A 20882-nucleotide genomic window follows, 5' to 3' on the forward strand; every position below is an offset into this window, starting at 1 on the left:
CCGCCTGCCTGCCTTTGCCCTCGCAGCGCGTGCGCTGCCCGCCACTTTGCTGCTCGGCAGCACGTCGGAGATGGATGCGAGCGGTACATTCCAGAACAACGTTGGCCGCCGTCCTGTCCCTTAGCCGCAGTGTGCCGCGGAGCCTTACGGGCAGAGGACCCCGGCGCTGGGACAGCCGGGTCGCCTTGGGGCAGTGCTGCCAGACTGGGCGATGTGGACAGAGCCAGAGCTCACACCGTCCGTCAGCCTACCTGAGCATCGCGGCRGCACCCGTGGTTAGGAGCTAAGGCCTCCTGTGCTAGGTGCTGTACGAGGGCAGCAAGCCATCGCTGCCCCCACGAGCCTGCGACCCAGATAAAAGCGAGAAGTTGATACAGCCGGACCAAAGGAGCGAGGAGCAAAGCTAATAATGAGATTGTGACTGACACTCACCTTAGTCACTGTCTGCGCGTAGTTGTTTGAGAGAGGCCGTGTAGAGCAGGAGATGCTATGGTTCTGCTCTCCCCAGGCTTTCTGCATGAGGATACACTGTCTGAAGGCTGTTGGGGTTGTGGTGTCCATGTAAAAAGTGAGAATGTATGTTGCTTTTGCAGTCAATTTTTCCTTCTCAGACTGGAAAAAAATAAAATTACATTAAAATTACTGCAATTTAACTCTTCCTGAGCATTTCATAGAGTGTTCAGAGAGAGTTCAGATAGCCTGGACCAAGTTTACTTAGAGACCTTCTCTGATGTGYGGACCATCTCTCCTTTTGTTAGCAGTTACATTTTTTTCTCCTCTCTGTAGAAGCATTTTGTATAATGTACATGTTATTCTAAACTATAACGATCACTAAAGTACTGCGGAAGTACTGAATATTTTACTAGCAAGAAGTGGCCAGCCAGCATCTCCACAGTGACTTATAGCCTAAGGGCTATTTTGTAAGATGATTCTTAGGAAGTGYACAGAAAAATGGAGCGGGACATGTAAAATGAAGCAATGGAATACCTAACAAAATTATGCAGCGAATTTCACTTAGGCATCTGAAAAGCAATTTCCTTGTTCTATTTTTACTACTTTAGTGCAAATGAAAGGTGTTGATGGGCTGGCCTTTCTACATGTTATCCTCTGTTCACAGAACAAATGCAATATTGCCTTTTAAGCATGTTTCCACTTTTTGTCCCAGTCTGGTTTGGAGGAATTCTGTGCTTATTCACAAGGATGGACCTCATGAGTCATAGGTGGCCTCAAAGCAGTCTGGTGTGCTTTGCAAGAATCTATTGAAAGCTCACAGTAATACTTCTGACAGAGTTATGCAAAATACCATCAGCTAACTAATGACTATTACTGCTTGGTTATGGGACAGATCTTAGGCTTTAAATGTGAATCCTGCTCAAGAAAAGTGGGGCCATCCTTGTTCTAGGTAAGCCAGTCAGCAGTATAGCAAGTTACTCATTCTTCTGACTTCTGCTGGAGCTTTTTTGGTGTGTTGTTTACATTTCTTGTTTATGGAAGAGAAGCATCATTACTTCCAGAAGAAGTGACAGAGAATGGAAAGAAACAAAAGCTTGGCTCGTGAAAGTCTCACATGATTTGCAGGGAACTGAAAAAAGAAATGTCTGCCTTGAAAGAATGGTTCAGTTATTAGTGGCTATTTAAGCATTTCTTTTCCATTCAGCTTTTGACAAAAATAGCTGTAAAGGAGCATGCGAACCTCAGAGCACACAGTCTACTTTCTGATGCACCTTGGCTTGTATTTGTCAGCTTTAGATTCTCTAATATGGCACATCTAGCCTGTGCAAAGTGTAGAATACAAAAGATTGATTCCGTGGGCTARGAAGTCTTGTGAATTCTTTCTGGCAAGATGAGGATTGCTTCGGTGGTATGACATCAGCTTGCTCGAAGCAAGTGGTTAGACTCAGTCGCTGTTCTCTGCTGATTGTATTCTGTCTGGTTTACTATTAAGTTCATTCACTTAGTTCTTCTGTTTGAGAGTTTTGGTTAAGAATTTGTGTGTACTATATTCTTTTGCTCATCAGTCAGATGTGTGCTTTACATTGTTGGCTCTAACATACAGAGTATTGTTAGCTTGTTTAGATGGATCCAGTGAGCTTTTAAACCTCCCATGAGACTTCCTCTCTTGCCAACYTTTTTTGCAAAAAACGCTAATCTAGTTTCAATATATTATTTTTGCTTTGTCTGTGAAAACGTTTTTCCACAACCCGTGGGCTGTGAATAATTAGCTAGTATGCAGATTATTGACCTTATCTGTAAATACCAAAGAACTGCAGTCAGTGTGTTTTCTCTTTGCCTTTCCGTGCATTACCTGCACTGTGAGGTTCCTTTCAGCAGCACATCAAGTGGTATCTAGGAATCTGATAAATATAATCTAGCATTTGAATTGATTCCAGTTTCTGCGCCTAGCAATAAATTGGTCTTTTGTCTATGCCAACAAGAGGCAAGGGGAATCTTGCTTACTTCAATCGGATATTCAGTAAGGTAGCCACGTAAAGGGACTTGGGTTTTCTCCTTTCAATGTGCTGCTGCTTTTCACTTGCAAGTACTCTCAATGCATAGATTTGGATAATGCAGTGCTAGGAAGACGAGTCACTGCTTCCAGTGTTAGATTATATAAGTTATACCTGATTAGGCACAACACTTAAAAAGGACACTTGCTTGCATAGTGTGTAAGTGTGACAAAGTAAATATACTTCATTGTGCCTCACATTTGTTGTGGAAGGAGCACTTAAAAAGAACAGATTGTGTTAGGAGAATGATGGTGTCAATTACTTAACTTTTTGTGATGTCTTCCTTAGGGTGTTAATTTTTGCACAGTGAATTAATATCTTTAGAGTGGCTTCACAGCCACTCAAGTCTAATTATCAAATTATGTTTTTTAACTGAGCTATGATTTGAACCAGTAACACAAAGGCAAAGAATTTCACAATAGCCAGACTCTTGTTCATGCTGTTCTTGTATTGTTTGTATGGGTTGTAGTTGCATACCTTTTTAGATACAATCCTTGGTATGTCTGGTACATCTGATAGTGTGATTAAAAGTGATAGCTCTTCAGAGATGCACACCTGGCTTAGTTGCATGTAGAAATACACTACTCCAGTTTCTTTCACTTCTAATATTTGAAGATGATGTGTGGGTATATAGAAATCTGCATGTGTGATACTTTTCTTTCTATTAAATATGTATGTTCAGCGTACCCACCGGTTTRTAAGACCACATGTTGATGGCTCTCAAGCCGTTGAACCTTTGCACAGAACTAGTGCCAGGGAAATGATGTGAATGCTTGCAAATTTTGGGTTGATATGGTTTCACAAAACAGCTGCTAACTGTTTCTTTGTCTCATGGACTTACAGTTTGGGAACGTCCTCCATAATGCCCTAGGTGTGAAACTTGGTTTCGTCACTGAGGAAGAGGTGGTTTTGCTTGGTTTGCTGTGGCTAGGGTTTGCTAACTCCCCAGGAACACACCAACCTCAGTTTTCCCTTTTCTTACCATTGAGCTCTTCAGTTTTGAGTGGTTAGTTTTACTAGCGATTCTTTTATATTACTTACTGCTAACATATGGGATCAGTGACCAAAAAAGAATTTAGAGAGATCCTTTCAAACAAGTCCCAGCAATAACTAGATTTTGCATAGTATCTTTGACTTGCAACTCCAACTACACTTTTTTTTTTCTGACAAAATAATAGTTTTTACAAAATACAAAGTAACAGAATCTGTGTGTTAACTGGCACAAGTTAAGTTGTGGTGTATACAAGGATCAGGTCTCACTGTCCTACATGCAACATGCCGTTTGTGGGTTGTGTGTTCATCATTTGTGCTCTAGTTGTGCTGTCTTCTGATTTTTCTGCTATTGGTCTGCTTCCTCCTTGTGCTTAGTCTTACTGTCTTGAATTGTCAGAAGACAAAGCTCAAACTTTCCCTCCTCACCTCCTTCTTCAGTTAGCATAGCAAAACCCACTAAGTAGAATACAGGCTTTTTCTGTAGCACTGCTGTGCTCTCGTGTTTGGGCTTGAGCACTCAGCTAAATCTGCAGCAAGATAAAGTAAAATGAATTACACAAAGGCAAATAAATCTAGGTTTATAATGTGGAGCTTCAGCGCAGTTCTGCTTTCTCTGGCTTGTGAGAGGTTGCTATACCAAGAGAATCATTTTCCTTTGTCATGTGCTGACTCCTCTTGAACTCCTCTGTCGCTGTGGTTCTGCAGACTGCTGCAGAATGACTCTTCTTGAATCATATTTGCATATCATTTCCTTTCATCACATACTGCTTGCTGGAAAATCTCCTCTCCTGTGTCTTGTATTGGTTGTTTGCTTTTACCGTTAAAGAAAGATGGTTTAGATTTGTTTCATGTCTACTTTGACCTTGTTGTGTTCATAGTTTTTATACTAGGTCTTTACAACATCTCCCTTGTTCTGGCTATGTCCCAAATTGTGTTTATATTTACAGTAGCTATGTAGCATTTAGATGTAAGAGTGGCTTTTCCCTAGTCCTTTTGGAGACCAACATTAGGCAACAAGTTTGTTACCCTTGGAAATTACAGGCTGGAATTTTAGTCTGACATGGTTGATCAGAGTATGAACTTCACCTCAGACAGATCACCAATGAGTATTTCATGCACCTTTTATGACAGAGGGATTTTTTGCCTATCTCTGAGCCAAAAGAATTGAACAGAACAACCGTAGAATTTAGCTACTCTGACTCTTTTATTCTGTATTCATTTTGTATTTCCTAATGTTAAATAAAAATACAAGTCTGACTTCATTTACAAGGATCCTGCCCGACAGTCTGTGCTCATTTTTCTTTGGATGTAAAATGTGTATTGTAAGGACTACAGTGTGTGTCTGCATATACAGTTGTGTCACTGCTGGGGGAGATGTCTCTGGGTCTAGTGCTAGAGACCAGAAGGAAGGATRAACTATTGGCTTGCTGACAATAGAAAGTTATTGCTATTTTAATAGATTATTTGTGGTATCCTGTTAATGAACAATTAGAGCAGTGTAAAAGCACTTGACCCATATGTTCTCATTCTGGTAATAAAAATACCATGCAATCTTACTGTGTGTCATTTTATATGTATAAAGCTTTATTCATAGTAGGCTTATAAAAATACAGCTTCTTTAAATGAACAGAAAAGAAAACAAAAAACCCAACAAGCAAGTCGTAAGATCCGTCAGTAAACTAAGTGTGTATTAGATCTTATAAAGCATGGTCCTTGGATTAAATTGCTTTTATAGCAGGCATTCATACTTGGTTTGAGATTCTGAATTAAATCTCAAAATGTCCAGAAGGCTCTCTGCAGTATTAGTGCAGATTCACATTGTTCTAGCTACAGATTCTTACTTTTCCCCATGATGTTGAGGGAAGAGTATCTTGTGACTCAGTCCTTGGGACAAAAATATCTCCTGAAGAGGGCATTAAAAGGATCGTGGTTCCTCTTTTCTTTAAGTCTGTTAAAACTGTAGGCAGAGAAGGTGTAGTCAAGAAGTAAAACAAGTGCTGCTATACTGCATTCTAACTGAGGAAAAAAACCTAGTATAGAAATGGGCTCAGCTGTATTTTGTTTCTCTTGTCAATGAGCTGTTGGCTGTTTTACTGCTTAGATGTGTGTGTTTGAGTATCTTGCTGGATAGTTTCTTGGTTTTGTTTTTATCTTGAAACCAAGGCTTGAAGTGAACTGTCTTCTCTTGATAGAAATGCTACGTTTTCTGTCTTAGGAGACACTCTTCCTCTGAACTTAGTTTTAGCCTCCTTGAAGCTGATCTGTGAATTGTCTTTTGCAGAGCTTTACTGCTTTGTTTTGAAGCAGATTCTCAGCAGCTGTTGGGTGGTTGTTTCTTGTGTTCCTTTCCTTCTTTGATTTCTCCGCTGCTTCTATTCTGCTGTTGTTTCCAGTGTTAATAGTTTGTGAGGAAAGATGATGACARAAGCAGAGCAATGCTAATTACAGGTTTCTGCTGTTTCCTTTTTTGAAAGGGCTCCCCCTTTTTTTATTTTTCTCTCTCTCTCTCTCTTTTTTTTTTTTTTCTTTTCTTTCCAAGCCACAGCCTATGTTAGTGCACAGTGTGGGGCTGGTTTGGTTTCATTTGAAGATAACACATTTAGTCCTATGCCACGATCTTTATGGGTTTTTGTTTTTTATTGGCCACATTTTTCTGTTCTTACTTAGCCAGTATTGTGTTGCTGATGACTTTGCTTAAGCAAAGACAGCTGAGCTGACATCTTAACCATAATAATAGTACAAATATTTTCTCTTTTTTAAAAAAAAAAAAAACAAAATGAAGTTAAAAGGATGCAAAAATGCTTTATAAAATGCATCTGTCTCTTGATTACCTTCCTTCAAGCACCTCTGTCTACAGAACAGTTGAGCAATGCATAGCATACAGAACACGTGCCGCATGCTCCTGGCACTGCTCTTCCCATTTGCAGCTAAAGTGGCTGCTGTTCTCTGTCAGAGATCATTTGCAAATGCTTTGAGGTACACATGCAAYATATTCTTCATAGCCTAATTTGTATCTGTTTTGTAGTATTCCTGTGTTTGTTGCCTTTGTCCAAGTCTGTTCCACCCACACCATTGCTGGGGACAATGGGYGGTTGGCTGTGTTCTGACCAGCAGCTTTTGTACATTGTAGCTTGTGGTACCCTTCCACCGCAGTGTAAGCCTGGCTAGGTTGGCACAGCTGTCTGTGGTCCTGCTTCTCTTCTTGGCTCTGTAGGCTTCCCGTTTCTTCCTGTGGCCCTGTCATTTGACTGATCCTCTGGTCAGCTTKATCAGGGAATTTAATCAACAGGAAACTAAGCCAGCAAGACAAAGGGAATCTTCTATCCATTCATCTGCCAGAACTGCCTGTCTTCAAAAGTCTGATGGGCACCAGTGCAAAGCAAGAGTGGAAACACACAGAGGCAGAGGGAGGAGCAGCAGAACTGCAGGAGCAGTGAATGAGATTTGGTGTAAAGTGTTTTGAAACATCTACCTTGAGTCAGGAGCAGAAGAGCATTTCCCAGCTCATCTTACCCATCGTTTTTGTTTGGTGCGTTCCATTAGACATAGTCCTGTGATTGGAAGTACATCTTATTGCTGCCTAAGTAAGCACTTGTAGTTCGTTCAGGAAATGGGGTGACTCTTGCTAGCAGCACACTGAGCAGGATTTCAGATAAGGTTCAGGCTCTCACATGGATATCAAAAATAAATCCCATTTTAACTGCTGTAGGATACTTGCTATTGTGGAAACTGAGAGGAGCGAGGGAGAAACATTCTCTAAGTGCTTATGCTGTAGGTTTGGGTAAAGATTTGTGTTCTCCTGAGAACTCTAGTCCTGAGCCCCTGTTAAGGGCAAGATACGTAAAGTGATGTACTCAAAGATCTGATCCAGGACAGCTCTTTTTTTAATTTCGGTTTTAGTGCCAGTTGACATTGCAAATTGAATTGTATTAGATGTAAATAGTCTTATAGTACCTGTTCATAGATAAGTGATATTCCTGTCACCCTTGAAGTAGGAGTATTTGCCATAGGCTAACTCAAATCCTTTTTAAAAACTGATTGATCGGTAGTACCATTTCAGCTGTTTTCCAATAAAATAAAAGCATGGATGTTGGAAGAGAGGCTTTTTTAAGTCCATCATGTATACATGATACTCTCTCTTGGGAAAGGTGGTATGGGAATGACTAAAGCGCAGTAGTTAAATTTGGAAAGGAGGAGGAGGGGGCTGGTTACGGTTTTGATGTGGGGACCCTGCCAACTACTATTAGTTGTTTTGTTGTSTCTCATGGATTATTTGAGGAAGTTAATTTCCCAGTCTCTAATATATAGCAGACTTAGAGAAGGGCCTCTGTGRTATCTTTTCTGAATACAAGTGCTTTGAAATGTTCGTGTGAAATAAAATGTGAAGTGTTTATCATCAAGATTCATCYTCATGTGAGATGCTTTTTTCTTTATCTCTTTTTTTTTTTCCTTCGATCATGCAGATTAGAAGTGATGCATCCCAGATCCTGGATGAGACTGTTCCGCTAATTAAAGACAAGGCGATGGAGATGAACCACATCTATGCCAAAGTTGATAAATTAGAGGTTTGTTAATTACATTACAAGATCTACATTCTTCTTTTTATTTTTATTACGCTTAACTGTCTATGTATGGAATACTCAGATGTTTATACCTCTCTATTGTTTTAAATTTTATGTTTGTTTTTAGATCAATGTAATGTTTACCCATAGTTTAGCACATGTAACTGCTTATGCTTTTAGAAYGTTATTGAATAATTAACTGCTGTGGATTCTACAATTTCTAGTGCTAGATTAAAAGCATTCCTAGTAGTTTTAATTTTGTTAATAATGTTAATAATATTGTTATGTTTTGTGACTTGAAGAAATACTTGTAAAACCTTTAATAAGTTTAAAAATTGAAGTCTTGCATACAGTGTAGGACATATCTGCTTCAAGTTAGTGATAATAATCTTACCTAGTAGTGGAGAGATCTCTGAACTCCTCTCTTCAGCATTTGTTTTGGTGTTTACTATATCCTGAATGAGGAAAGCCAGTGCAGCTCACTAAGATGATGCCCTCACTATATTTAATAAGCAGTATATTAAAATTAGTATCAACTGAGGGCAAGTTTGCCTCTGGGAAGAATGTAATTAAAACATGACAAGATAAATTGTATAATGCTTTAAATCACTTTTAGCTGACTCAGAAGTGGAAGAAGCTAAATATTTGTGGCGTTAATTCTAGATAGGCAGTTTTTAAGCTTCAAGCTCTGCTGCTGTACCACGTAGCATCCTCTGGTGAGGTTTATTACTCTGGGAGGGACAGGGCAATTGACTTAGCTCTCAGAAAGTTTTCTTTGAGTGCAATTCACTTTTTATAGTTTGCATTTTCACACTCGCATTTGATAACAGGTTTATGTAACCACTTCATGTTTTATGGCCAAGTACAGCACCAGGAGGAAGCTTCAGTTTGGAAGCTGAGGCAAGGTGTTTTTGGCCAAAAAGTGAGCTAACTATTAACCTGATCTGAAGGCCTGTCTGATTTTCATAACTGAATACTGCAGTCTGAAAAATAGCTAGTGGATTCTCAGCATACTTGACAATCAGGGGCATACTTAAATGTAGGCTTAACCTGGGGTTGTGAAAAATGTCTAATTAAATTAGGTACCAAACCAGCTGTTTTCTAGTAGTAGTTTACTCCTTCAGGTGTTTTTGAAAATTCCATGCTTATACGGTTTGGGGGAGTTATTTTTGTCTTTGAACAGAAAAAATAAAACTCAAACTCTAAGTTGGTATGATTACTTATGCCAAAAGTGTGGAAAGCAATAGAGCTCCTTACTCTTAGGTTTCTTTGCTAATAGAGAATTTCCTTTCAACTGATGCTTAATATTTAGCTATYGTGTTTTCAGCATTTAATTTGAAATAATCTTAAAATTGTCATTAGTATTATACACTGAAGACTTTCTGATTTTTGCTTTATTTATTGTCTGACATATATGAAATGTTGTTCTTTAGCTTGAGAACGTTCTTTTCAAAACTGAGAGGTGGTTTTGATGCCAGTCCTTTCCATGTGGACAGTAACTTTAGATTTGTTCCCTGATTTTATTTAATTTCACAGAGTAAATATAAAACAATCCAAAGATATCTCAAATTTGCCTTTTGAAGCTGTAGTCTTTCTAACTAATGCAYTGTCACCAACAGCAAATATTCTGCTCTCAGTGACTATCATGCAATAACTATACAATTTACAAATTTGCTGGTGATACAGAAACTGAGAGTAGAAGCTATCTCTTTCTCCTCCAGCTGTGCTAGCCCAGCAGGGCTAACCAGAGGATATTTTTAAAAAGTAACAAAAAAGTAAGTCTTCAGTGAAATGAGCAGAAACACCCTTGAATACACAGCTGGTATTGTTCTGTTTATTAACACAGGGATATACTTTTGGATGGGACTTCTTTTCTCACCWATATAGACCTTATTTAGCAAAGCACTTCACCATGCTTAATTCTGAGTATGTAAGTACATGTGCGTAATTTTGACACTTGTTGACTTTGCTGAGATTATTCCTTGTTTGTGGCCCCCCCCCCCAAAAAAAAGGTCCTTGTTACGAGAAAATAAACAGTTTCTGTTATCATTTCAACCTTTCCTGTCCTCTCAATTCATTCCCTTAATACAGCCCATGGGGACATAATGATTTGGAACATGAAGAAAAAAACAATCTTTACACTAGGCTACAGATTGCTGTTGGAAAGTAGAGCAAGATTTCATTGAGATGCTTTCTTGGCTTATCAGAGGCTAATGTGTTGAATTGATTAGAAATCAGTTTTCTCCATAGTGTTACGTGTTAGAAATCTCCCTAACATTACATAGCAGTAATCTGAAAGCACAAGATTAAATTGGCAATTTGAGCAGTAGTTGATGCTTTAATTACAACTTTAAATTTAAAGCTTATGCATGAGGATTTTCAAGGAAGAAATTATCTGGGACTCCCAAGAGTTGAAAAGGGAGGGACTGTTATGTAATGGWTAAATATGGAAAAAATCTGCTAGGTTTTAATTTTGATGCAACTGCTGATACATTTTGGGCACTGTTCTGCCTCACTGTCCTCATCCCTAACATCCCTGAATGAGAAGCTCAAGCTTCTCAGGAGGAGAAGTTAGGGGGAAAGGAAAGCTTAGTCATTAACAAGGCATATGGAACCTGTATCACTGGAACAGGTTGCACAGAGAGGTTGTGGAGTCTCCTTCTCTGGAGATACTCATAACYCACCTGGATGTAATTCTATCTAACATGCTCTAAGTGACCTTGCTTGAGCAGGGGGGTTGGACTAGATGCTCTCCAGAGGTTCCTTCCAACCTCAACCATTCTATGATTTTTTGATTCTTCACAAATCACTCTGTATTTGAGCAAAGAAATACTGTATGCTTTCTAAATAGCTTTACCTTATCACTCGAATTTCTACTGGAACTGAACAGATGTATGTTTTAAGTCAATAATTCCCATCCCCTTTTTAGTCARAATCACGTACTATTATCTTTTGCTCTACTTTCTTCTCCCTTCTACCACTTCAGCCACTTTATCTCTACCACTAGTATTAGCTGTGCCCATAGAGATTCTGAGGATCTCTTCACTTCACTGTTGAAAAGTTGCCAGACTTCTAGATGCTTTGTAAGTGCTTGCTTACTCTGTGTGCTTATGAGGGAGCCAAATAGTGGCCTTAGAAAAAAGTTAGCCTTAGGTCATTGTTCTTCGCATGACTGGAAACATCTGTAGTCTACTTCTATATATATGCCCTTTGGATATTAAAATTAGTAATAGTATACTCTAAAATCTTGTCAAAGGCTTTTCTTTGACTTCTCATCTATAACTAGGTTAATGTTGAAACCCAATGCAGATGCTAATAATTTTCTCTAGATGCTTTTCCCTCTCTCCACAGGCATTTGTGAAGATGGTTGCACACCATGTTCCACCCTAGAAGAGCAAAAGCTTGCTCTTGAAGCAGAGAAGACTCATGGCACTTTTCTTAATACTCTTTGAAAATTGTTTCAATGTACGACTGTCCCTTCTTTTAAAAATGTGAGTATCTTGAAAGTTGATTATAGCACATAGGAAAGTGATATTAAATACTGCTTATGTAACAATGAAGCCTGACAGGTTGTCTTTCAATGAAATTATTTGGCATTTGTCCATTACTCTCTTTTCAGAGATGCTGCATAGGCATTGAATCGTTTCAGTAGTAATTTTCAAAGATCTCTACATTTTGCTGTGAATGAAAAGATTTTCTCTGTATGTGTGTATGCAAATAGGAAGCTTGCTATACTATATCATCTTACAGTGAGAGACAAAAGCATAGATTGTTCCTTCTATTTATTCTTGTTTTTATGCCAATTTATTTTGAAATTACATTATAGGGTAGTCCATGGATGAGCACTACAGGAGGAAGAGGCACACACTCTTTGTCAGTGAATTCTAGTGATATTTGCTGAGAGAAGAGTGTTATGAGTCAGCTATAATGTGGGCTCTGGAGGAAGCTTACATACTCTTTGTCCCTTCTGTCTTTGTTCTCTTCCAAGTGTGTCTATATGCCACTTACCTTTCCACTCTATTATCCTTTTCTAAGCTTCCAAGTCTTTCTCTGTCATTTCTTCCAGCTCTTTGTCCCAATCTCCAATTAGCCTTTTATGAGCTTATCCTTTCCATTCCTCCCTGTTCATCTTGATCTGATACTTACTGTGTTCTTAWTTTTAGCATATCTTTGTCAAGTTCYTTGTTTTAGTCTGAACTATTTCCCTACTCTTTTGTGTCCCTTCTGCATTTCAGCCATTGTTTCTCTCTGTGTTTTCCTCCAATGGGCTTCCATGCCAGTAGGCATAATACTGGATGGACAACAATACACAGATACCAATTATTATGTGGGGACATTTGTCTGATGCCATAGCAACATCTGGCAGCTTCAGTTGTAGGAAAAATCCCATTTGGTTTCTGCAGAATCCAGGACAAAACCTTAATTCTCAGAGAGAATAATGAAAATACAGTCTGGTTAACAGAGGTGCTGAGAGGAGATAGCACATAGTGATTTGGCCTTTGGATAATTTAACTGTCAAATTCTAGCAAATCTTTAGAAAGCCACAGTTGATATCTGCTGAGTAAAGAGTTATAACTTGGCCAAATTTGGTAATGTTTTCATAGGACTGACAAAAGATGTCCTTGATACGATGGCCGTTTACTGCCAATTTAAAATCTCTGCTGTAGCTTGTGAAGGCATTGGAGCTTTTCAAAAGAGCTGAACAACGCATACTTTTCCTTAACTTCGTTATCTGAGTAGGCTGTTTTTTGTTCCCTAAAACTTTCCAAACACATTAAGCTTGCAGCATACCCGGTCTGGAAAATATAGCAAAGTTATAAACAGGTGGAAGTTTTGCAAAGTTGGTCTGCCTGTACAAATAATATTGTGTAACTAGGATGCTAACAAAAATGTTGAGAAGGCCTTACTGTCTGCTCAGAAGCTGGTTTGAGTTGGGCTCAAATACAGTCCAGTGCTTTATTTTTATTTTTTTTTCTTTATAACTGCAAAGAAAAATTCAAAATATTATGTAATTGTGTATTGAGGTTTGCAGGCATCTTGAAATGATAATATTAGTCAACAAATGATAAAAATAAATAAGGAATAGTGTAGCTTCATGGTGTATGCGGTACTGATCTTGTCCTCTCACTCCCATCTTTCCCCCAAAATATAATAAAACTAGAAAACATAGTGAGAGGGGTTACAAAGATGACACGGATAAGGAATAGTTTCCTCAAAAGAATTTCTGAACAGATAAAGATTTAGCCTGAGGGAAGATGGGACAGGATGGAGTTTTGTGAAATCGTTCTGTATATGGAGCAGGTAAATAGGCAATGATGATTCACTCCCTCCCATTCAAGAACTCCCTAATTCAAGAACAAGGTTGTCCAATGAAATTATCAGGAGACARGTTCACAACACAGAAGGGAAGGTGGTACTCTGCACTGATAACCCATGGAATTTATGACCACAGGATGTTACAGATTCTTAAAGTAATTAGATAAATTCATGGAAGAAAAATTCAGCAGCAGATATTAAAATTATATCAGCCCTTCAGCCACAAATACTTGGAGGCTGGGAAAAAGCTTTTGTATATTTTCCCTTTAAACTTTTCCCTACACAATCCCTTCAACTGCTGACCATTAAAGAGGGAGTGTTGGATTGCATAGATGACTGATAGATGCAGTATAGCTGATAATAGCTTGTACTCTGCTTCTCACTGTAAATTCTGGCTCCGAATGACTATGATCTATGTATTGATAAGGAATGATTATCTTCTAATAGGAGTATGCAGGAAAGGATTAGATTATTTAAGGACATAAATGGAGTTTGAGTTCCTACACCTACTATTCTTCTGGTTTGACTGTTGCTTGAAACCTGCTGAGATCTCTGCCAACTGTCTGCATTCCTGAATTGTCTCMAAATCTGTCTTTTTGTAGCTGTCCGTTCTCTTTTCTAGTAGCATACGATTGCAGAGATGCCCCTTCGTCATCTTTTGCTATTTGAAAATGAGGAAGGACTATTCTGGCCATAGTTTCTGGGCAGGATATTGTAAGTGAGTTTAACTTGTTTTGAAGTGACAGTATCCAACTTGTGCATCTTCTCTCCATAGCCTTCTGGACTATCAGATTGAGTATAAAAACCTAATAATTCTCCTCTGAGCAGAAAAAGAGTCTATGCACATATATGTATTTCACCTGAGATTATTTTTTTTCTTCGAATTCTAAACACACAYGCTATTTTAAATGTGAGGAAAATTTCATTCTCATTTTTTTGCCATTGTGTTTCAAGGCACAGCGAAATCCTGGAATGCTTGTGGTTTTTATCTTYGGCTGTGTTTTTTGGGTATTCAGGAAGTAGTTTCGTAGCGATTTCTGATGCAGAGAAACACTGGGAAAGGTGTCAGATCTGTGGGAGAAAACTGAGTAATCAGAATTCATTCTTTGTCTTAGGAATGTTAGAGGAGGTCTGAAAAGAAATGAGGGTTTAGCCAGACTTGTACTACCAAGCAATGAGTGCACATTTTTGAGGAGCATGAATTAATTCCCTTTCTATTCTTTGCTTTCAAGTTTAATATTAAAGGTCTATTAATTTCAGTTGTTAGAAGGATCAGAATTATTAACAATAATCTTATGGGTTTTCAGAATTTCTTACTAAATATTGGAAGATAATGTSCTTTTTTTTGTTTTGTTTTGTTCTTTTTTTTTATCCCATTCTTTCTACTAATACTGTAATGTTATCTCTAGAACAGCAATTGGTTATCTGAGCATTTTTCCCCTGTGTCCCGTTCTTTTGACCGTGATGCTAGCTAAAGATTTCCTGATAGCTGAGGTAGATATGGAGAAATTGTCTGCACTGGGAGCTTGATTGTGGAATGTGAAGCATTCTCTATGTTACATAATTAGTTCTTGTGAACTCACTAGTTAGTGAAAGTTATTGCTGAGTTATAATGACTAAGTGACTAGGTCTCTTCTAGATACCTATACTTTAAAGTACTTGTAAGTGGCTATTAGTGCAAAGTGTGGCAGTGGGCTTAGACTTCTGGCCATAGTCTTCATTGACAGTAGTTTCTTTTSCGAGGTAAGAAAGCTCAGAAGGACTAAGGCGTGATGTCAGAGTTTGRCAAAGAGATTTTGCTTAATGCATARGACAGCTAGCTGCATTTGAATTCTCAYAAATAAATTTAGAAAAATACTAATAAAGCATTGGAATAAGAAATCTGTCTTATATTGAGACTTCTCATGCTTTAACTTTTGCAGATCATCTTTCAGATGTAACTTGACACATGTTTTAGCTTCACTAGTTGCCAAATATTACCGATTTTATTTCTTGAAGAGCCCCAAAGAAGCACATATTGGGATTTCTGTTACTGCCTTTGCCACTGACAATAYGTGATCTCATACGTGTCACACTACTTGCTTGAGTACTAATTTACCTCACAAGATRATATTACTTGCTTGAGTACCAATTTACCTCACAAGATATTTGATGTTTCCAAAATGTGATGAGATTTTTGAGACAACCTAGGAAGAAAATAAATATTTGTTAAATTATTTSTAAAATGTACCAGATGGGAAGGATGAGAGATGAGAAAATAGAGCAGAGAGTTTCAAAACTGGGGGCGGACTATGTTCATATTTAAGAGCTCATTAATTTTCAAGTGCTATATACTACCAGACATTTTTTAATCTTAGTAGAAGTTAAAAAAAATCTGACGTGTACCTAAATACATGGATTTAGTAGCAAAGAACCTGAGTCAGCTTCTCTGTTCTTTTTTTTTTTTTTTTTTTTTTAATCTGCAGTTATGCTTGAAGCTCTCTCAGATCTGTTGTGATTTGGACTTAGCCATGAGCTGGTTGGGAGCCCCAGAGGATCATACTGGTTCTGTGTTCAGAGAGATAACACGTGAAAATGGGAAGACTAAACTGAGGGGATGCAGTTGACCCAGAAGTCAGTATTTCAACTACCTTTCTGTTCTCTTTCCCTCCTCCTCTGAGGGAACCTGTGCTGTTTTCAGCAGTGAAAACAGAGCTGCTTTCCAGCTTGCCATCTGGTGTGTGGCAGAAGAGCTTGAGAGAGACTGCAACTGTGTCCTGGAACAGCAAACACTGCTAGTGGTTTGAGGGAGCTGGAGATGGTGGAGTGCTTGGGGCCTGAACACAGCACAAAGGAAGAGAAATACATGCTTGCACACATCTGTGCTTTGAGAACGTTAGGGAGGGCTGAGGGAGAAGTGGAGTGTTTGAGTGGATAGGACCAGCAGGCACAGCAGTGCTGACAATAGCAATGCACAGTGTAAGTGAATGAAAGTCAAAGTAGAGTTGGCTTATTCCTAGTAGATTTGGTTTTCTTTCAATTTGCTTACATCAGGTGTGAGAAGTCTGCACTGGAAATGTCATTGTTAGACTGTCCAAAGCAGCACAGCATAGTAGTGTGTAAATAAGGACTTGTGTAGTGGTGGAGGGAGGAAACTGCAGTATGCACTCCAGTGCGAAGCATCTCTTGAATTAAACAGGTGCCACTTAGGGGACGTCAGCTTTTAAGTGAGCCATTATGCTGACATGATAGCAAAAATGTTCCTCTAGTTCATATGCAACAAAAAAGTTTAAAAAAGTTAAAACAACAATTCAAGTTATTTTTTTAATCGATGCTAAGATTGGATTCTGACTCCCCATTGGAAAGACTAAGCTCTTTATGTTTTGAAAGGGACTGAGCCAATTTCTGTTGTAAAATTCCAATACTGAAATAAAATGCATAAAGAGAAACCATTAGGAAAAACTTGTTTTGTCAGAAAGCTGCCTACATAAGTGCTCTTCTCTCCTTTCTATCATAGAGGTTGCTTTTASACTATAATTGCACCTCACCGAGGAAAGGTTCGTAAGGACTTGTAAAATACTGCCTTTCTGCAAGCTACTATGATCTGTGCCAGAAAGTAGAAACCCAACCTCTGCACATAAAGAGCTCCTCCTACAGAGTTCAGTTTCAGTGACTCTGTTGGTTAGTATTGTTGAGCTTTAAATATATTCTGCAGTACATGGTTTACTAGGCTTTGATGCTTGGTCTTGAAAGGCAGGAAAAAATCTTACTTTAGAAATGTTTTGTATAACATTGCTCTGTGCAGAGATAAAGTGAATTAGCTGCAAAAAAAGGATTAGCTTGGTGAAAGTAAAGGTAAATGTCTCTTCACCCTCTTGTTTTCTGGTCCCTTTGGCTGCTGTAAGGAATGCAGCAAGCAGTAGTTACTGCTTTGAACTATTGATTGAAGCATTTGCATGTTACAAATTTCAGCACTGCACTGGCCTGTCTTCTGGGGCAATAAAGATATTTTGAGTTTGAGTTGTATCTGATTTTCTGTTTGTCTAGGTACTTGCATGTGTATCTTTCACACATGGCTCCATGCTGTTATATCCGTTGTTAAACGGSCTGTGTGCACTCGTCATTGCAAAACAACACATGTGAAATACTTGTATGGTTCATGATTCCAGTGGTTCAGTCCTGTATTCATAAACCTTTGCTGTGCTGCCCTAGATTCTTAAAAAATCCCCAAACTAATAAAACAAACAAGCTAAAATTTGGCTGCTGTGTCTCTAGCATGAGTGCCCTAGGGCCAGCAGAGCAGCATGTTGTGAAAGGTATTGTTGAGTCAGGTTTTTAGCAGATTTTTCTCACTGCATCCTAGTTTCTTTGTTGGAGGTGTATCATACCTCTGGTGGTAAGAGGAATTAACCACACATGTTTTCCCCAAATACTTAAACTCTTCTCTTTTACCAAAAAGAAAGATGCCTGTTCTTCCTGTTTCTGGATTTCCTGGGTTATGTTTCCTTTCTCAATTTATGTTCTACTGGCTAAATTTTAAACTCAAACTGAGATGCAGGAACTTACTGCAGGTTACATAATGTTGGGGTTAAACATTTCAGATGGATTGTAGTGCACTGAGAGATTATGTTCTTGTTAGCTCTGGCTGGGTGAACTTGTTAGGATTTTTTTTTTTTTTTTTTTTACCATATTTCTGTGGATTATCGTCTCCACAGCATGGTGTGCTCCTCCGCTTATTTCTATAACCACATAATGTATACTTTTGTAATAGTGTCTCATCAGAGGAATGTCTGCATAAATTGTGGTCTCTGACAAAAGCAAAATTTTCTGTGTTTATTTTATGCATATTCTTAATTCTGCACAAAAATTTGACCTTTAAACTAATTTTCTATTTCTAGACATTTTACTACTAAAAAAATTCGTAGCAGGGTCTAGATGGATTGACTAAGATCAGGGTGATAATCTTCAAGCACATGATTGACAGTAGTTCCAGGCTCAAACAGCTTTCTGTGTAAACTCGCCAGGCAAATGAATGATAGGCAAAATGAAACACATGCATCATTTTACTGATGGGAATTTGAGGCATACAGAAATAAAATTACTCTTTCAGGGTTGTACCATGAATAAAGATACCCYAAAAGATTTTCTCTCCATGAGACTTCTTTGCTGAATTATCATTATACAATATATTGCGCTTTCTGCCTGAAGTCCTGTTTTAAAGGATTAAGGTTAATACACAACTTTTCTGAAAACAAGTGAGTGTACAAACATTTTATAACTGGATAAACTTATACAAGACCCAAGAAGATACCATAAGCAAGTAAAAAGTTTAAATAGAAAAATCTTCACTCCAAATACTCCACATAGAGTAATTTTGATACTAASTTTGGATGAAGCTGGCAAGAGGTAATGTTGGAAAGGAGTTTCTAATCTGACTTGGATTTTACAATACAAAAGATGTTGTAACTTGTGGATCTTTAAATTATCCTAAAGTCAAACAGGAGCAACCTTCACTGTAAATCAGGTTATTCTTATGACATTTCAGGAAGTGCATTTTTAGAGTAAGATGGTTGAACTGTGAAGGGTGTCTGGGAAGAAAAGATCTTGATCCTGCATAAATATTTTTGAGTTAGCCATAAATGTGTGAAACCTATCTACACATAAGCAAAGTTGTCCACAAAGTGCCGTTGTTTGTGAAATCGATCCGAATCCTAGCTTTCCCTGAAGTAGTTGTGGTAATTTGTGTACAAGTTACAGGGTAAAGGTATAGTCAGATATTGGAGAAATTTGTTCTTTTATCCCTTTTAACAAATTTAACGTAGAGACTTACTACTGGGAAACTGTGTGATAAATGTTACCTTTCCCCTTTTCCACCAGAGGAGCACACCTTAATATCGAATTTGCAAATCATTCTTAAACGAGCAACAAAAAATACCCCCCCCCCCCAAAAAAAAGCCAGTGGTTACTGAATTGCCTGTTCTCCAAATTGTCTGGGGTAAGCAACACCAATTAGAAAATGTTTTAATTCTTACACAGGCATACTCTGAAAAATGTGGATTCTACTTCCTTGCTCCTAGTAAAGTTGGAATCTTACTTTAGCCTTGCAGTGTGATCTGGTTATGGAGTTTATTACTACCTTCCTGTCTGCCCTCCCCCAGCTTCACACAGATGTCCAGTTAACTTTCCCCCTCCCTCCACTGTTTCCTCCATCTCCTAGTGCTGCCACTTAGATGCTCTGACTTGGGCACCCAATGCCTTTTAAAAGTATTTTATCAATTTACATTCAGTGCCACTGGCTTTTCCATCTGTGAGACTATTGCATAAGAAGTTGTCTTTCAGATATTAATTATCTACTCTGACTCATTTACCTGAGTGTCTGCTCTTGTCTTTGTGTTTGTTCATGCTTCCTTAACTTGTATTTTTTGAGGACCTCTTTTTTAAAGAGTTGTRCTCATCTGGGAACATACATAAATGTAGAATAAATACTGGTATTATAGGACAGTAATGAGAAATAGGCATAACTAGAAATTCCATAGCTGAAATGGGTACCAAACTCCTCTCATGAAGATTACAGCTTGGCTGGATCTTAAAACAGCTCTTGAGTAATTGGTTATTGGTATGTTGAAGTAAAGYGAAACCAAGTTTAATTTTCTTTAATATGCTGGGCTATTAACTGAGGCAGTTTAACAGTCCCTCCTCCAGTGGGGAGGGATGCTAGAAAAAGAAGCAGGAAACTCAACTGGGGTTGAAAATCATTGCAGCTGTCCTAATGTAAGCAGTCCTTACTTTGAGCGTTCCAATTTAACATATGCAGCCTGGTAAAATCATTCTTCAAGTAGCTGTTAGGTGGGTAGTTGCACAAGGGGTAGTCATGGTCCGATATACTTCTGAAAATAGGAATTTGAATGTTGTAATAGGAGACATGCATATCTTCTTTTCTGCCATCAAAACTGTCCCAAGTAAAATAATCAATTTCATAGTAGTCTTCAAAATTATGAAAGAAATTAATAAACTCTGTGCAATTTCTTTTTACACAGAGAAGTACAGAGAAGGTTACTCAGAAAATGAATACAAATCTCAGGAAAGGGGCAATAAAGAGAGAATTGAGGACAGTAGTACTTAAACACGTGGATTTCATTAAAGTAAGAATGATTGAAGTGTTGGAAATGCTAACTGAATTCAAGAAACACCTGTGCTGCTCCTTTGTGGAGCAGAAAGATTGATCTAGCTGGAAGTAAGAAGGTGCGAGTTTAAGTAGGAGTGATCTGGGTCCAGATAGGTTTTTTTGCACTGTAGAGAATGCCTTGTATTTGAGTATTTGTGGCATGAATAATATCCTGTTCCTGTCCTTTTCTTGTAGAGTGTAGCRTAGACTGACATTTGTTCACTTTGGTTCACTTTGACCACAGCGGGGTTTGTGGCTTTTTTTTTTTTTTTTTTTTTTAATATATCCATTCATCAGGGATAGGACTTTGCAGTTAATAACGTTTTGCCAAATGCTAATCATGTTAGGTAATATTGGGAG

The 20882-nt window shown here is 38.3% G+C and overlaps 1 protein-coding gene across 1 annotated transcript in view; it reads left to right on the top strand.

Annotated features, from left to right (window-relative positions):
• The window catches only part of BCAS4 (breast carcinoma amplified sequence 4), a 48434-nt gene that overhangs the window by 8881 nt on the left and 18671 nt on the right, over positions 1-20882 (top strand). Inside the window, 3 exon segments of the mRNA XM_085314056.1 lie at positions 7964-8065; positions 11414-11444; positions 11447-11553. Coding sequence (XP_085170182.1) covers positions 7964-8065; positions 11414-11444; positions 11447-11553 — 240 coding nt within the window.

This window comes from Rhea americana, unplaced genomic scaffold (assembly GCF_003343005.1).
Source record: "Rhea americana isolate MKP2758 unplaced genomic scaffold, rheAme1 scaffold_4, whole genome shotgun sequence".
Classification (NCBI taxonomy): Eukaryota; Metazoa; Chordata; class Aves; order Rheiformes; family Rheidae; genus Rhea; species Rhea americana.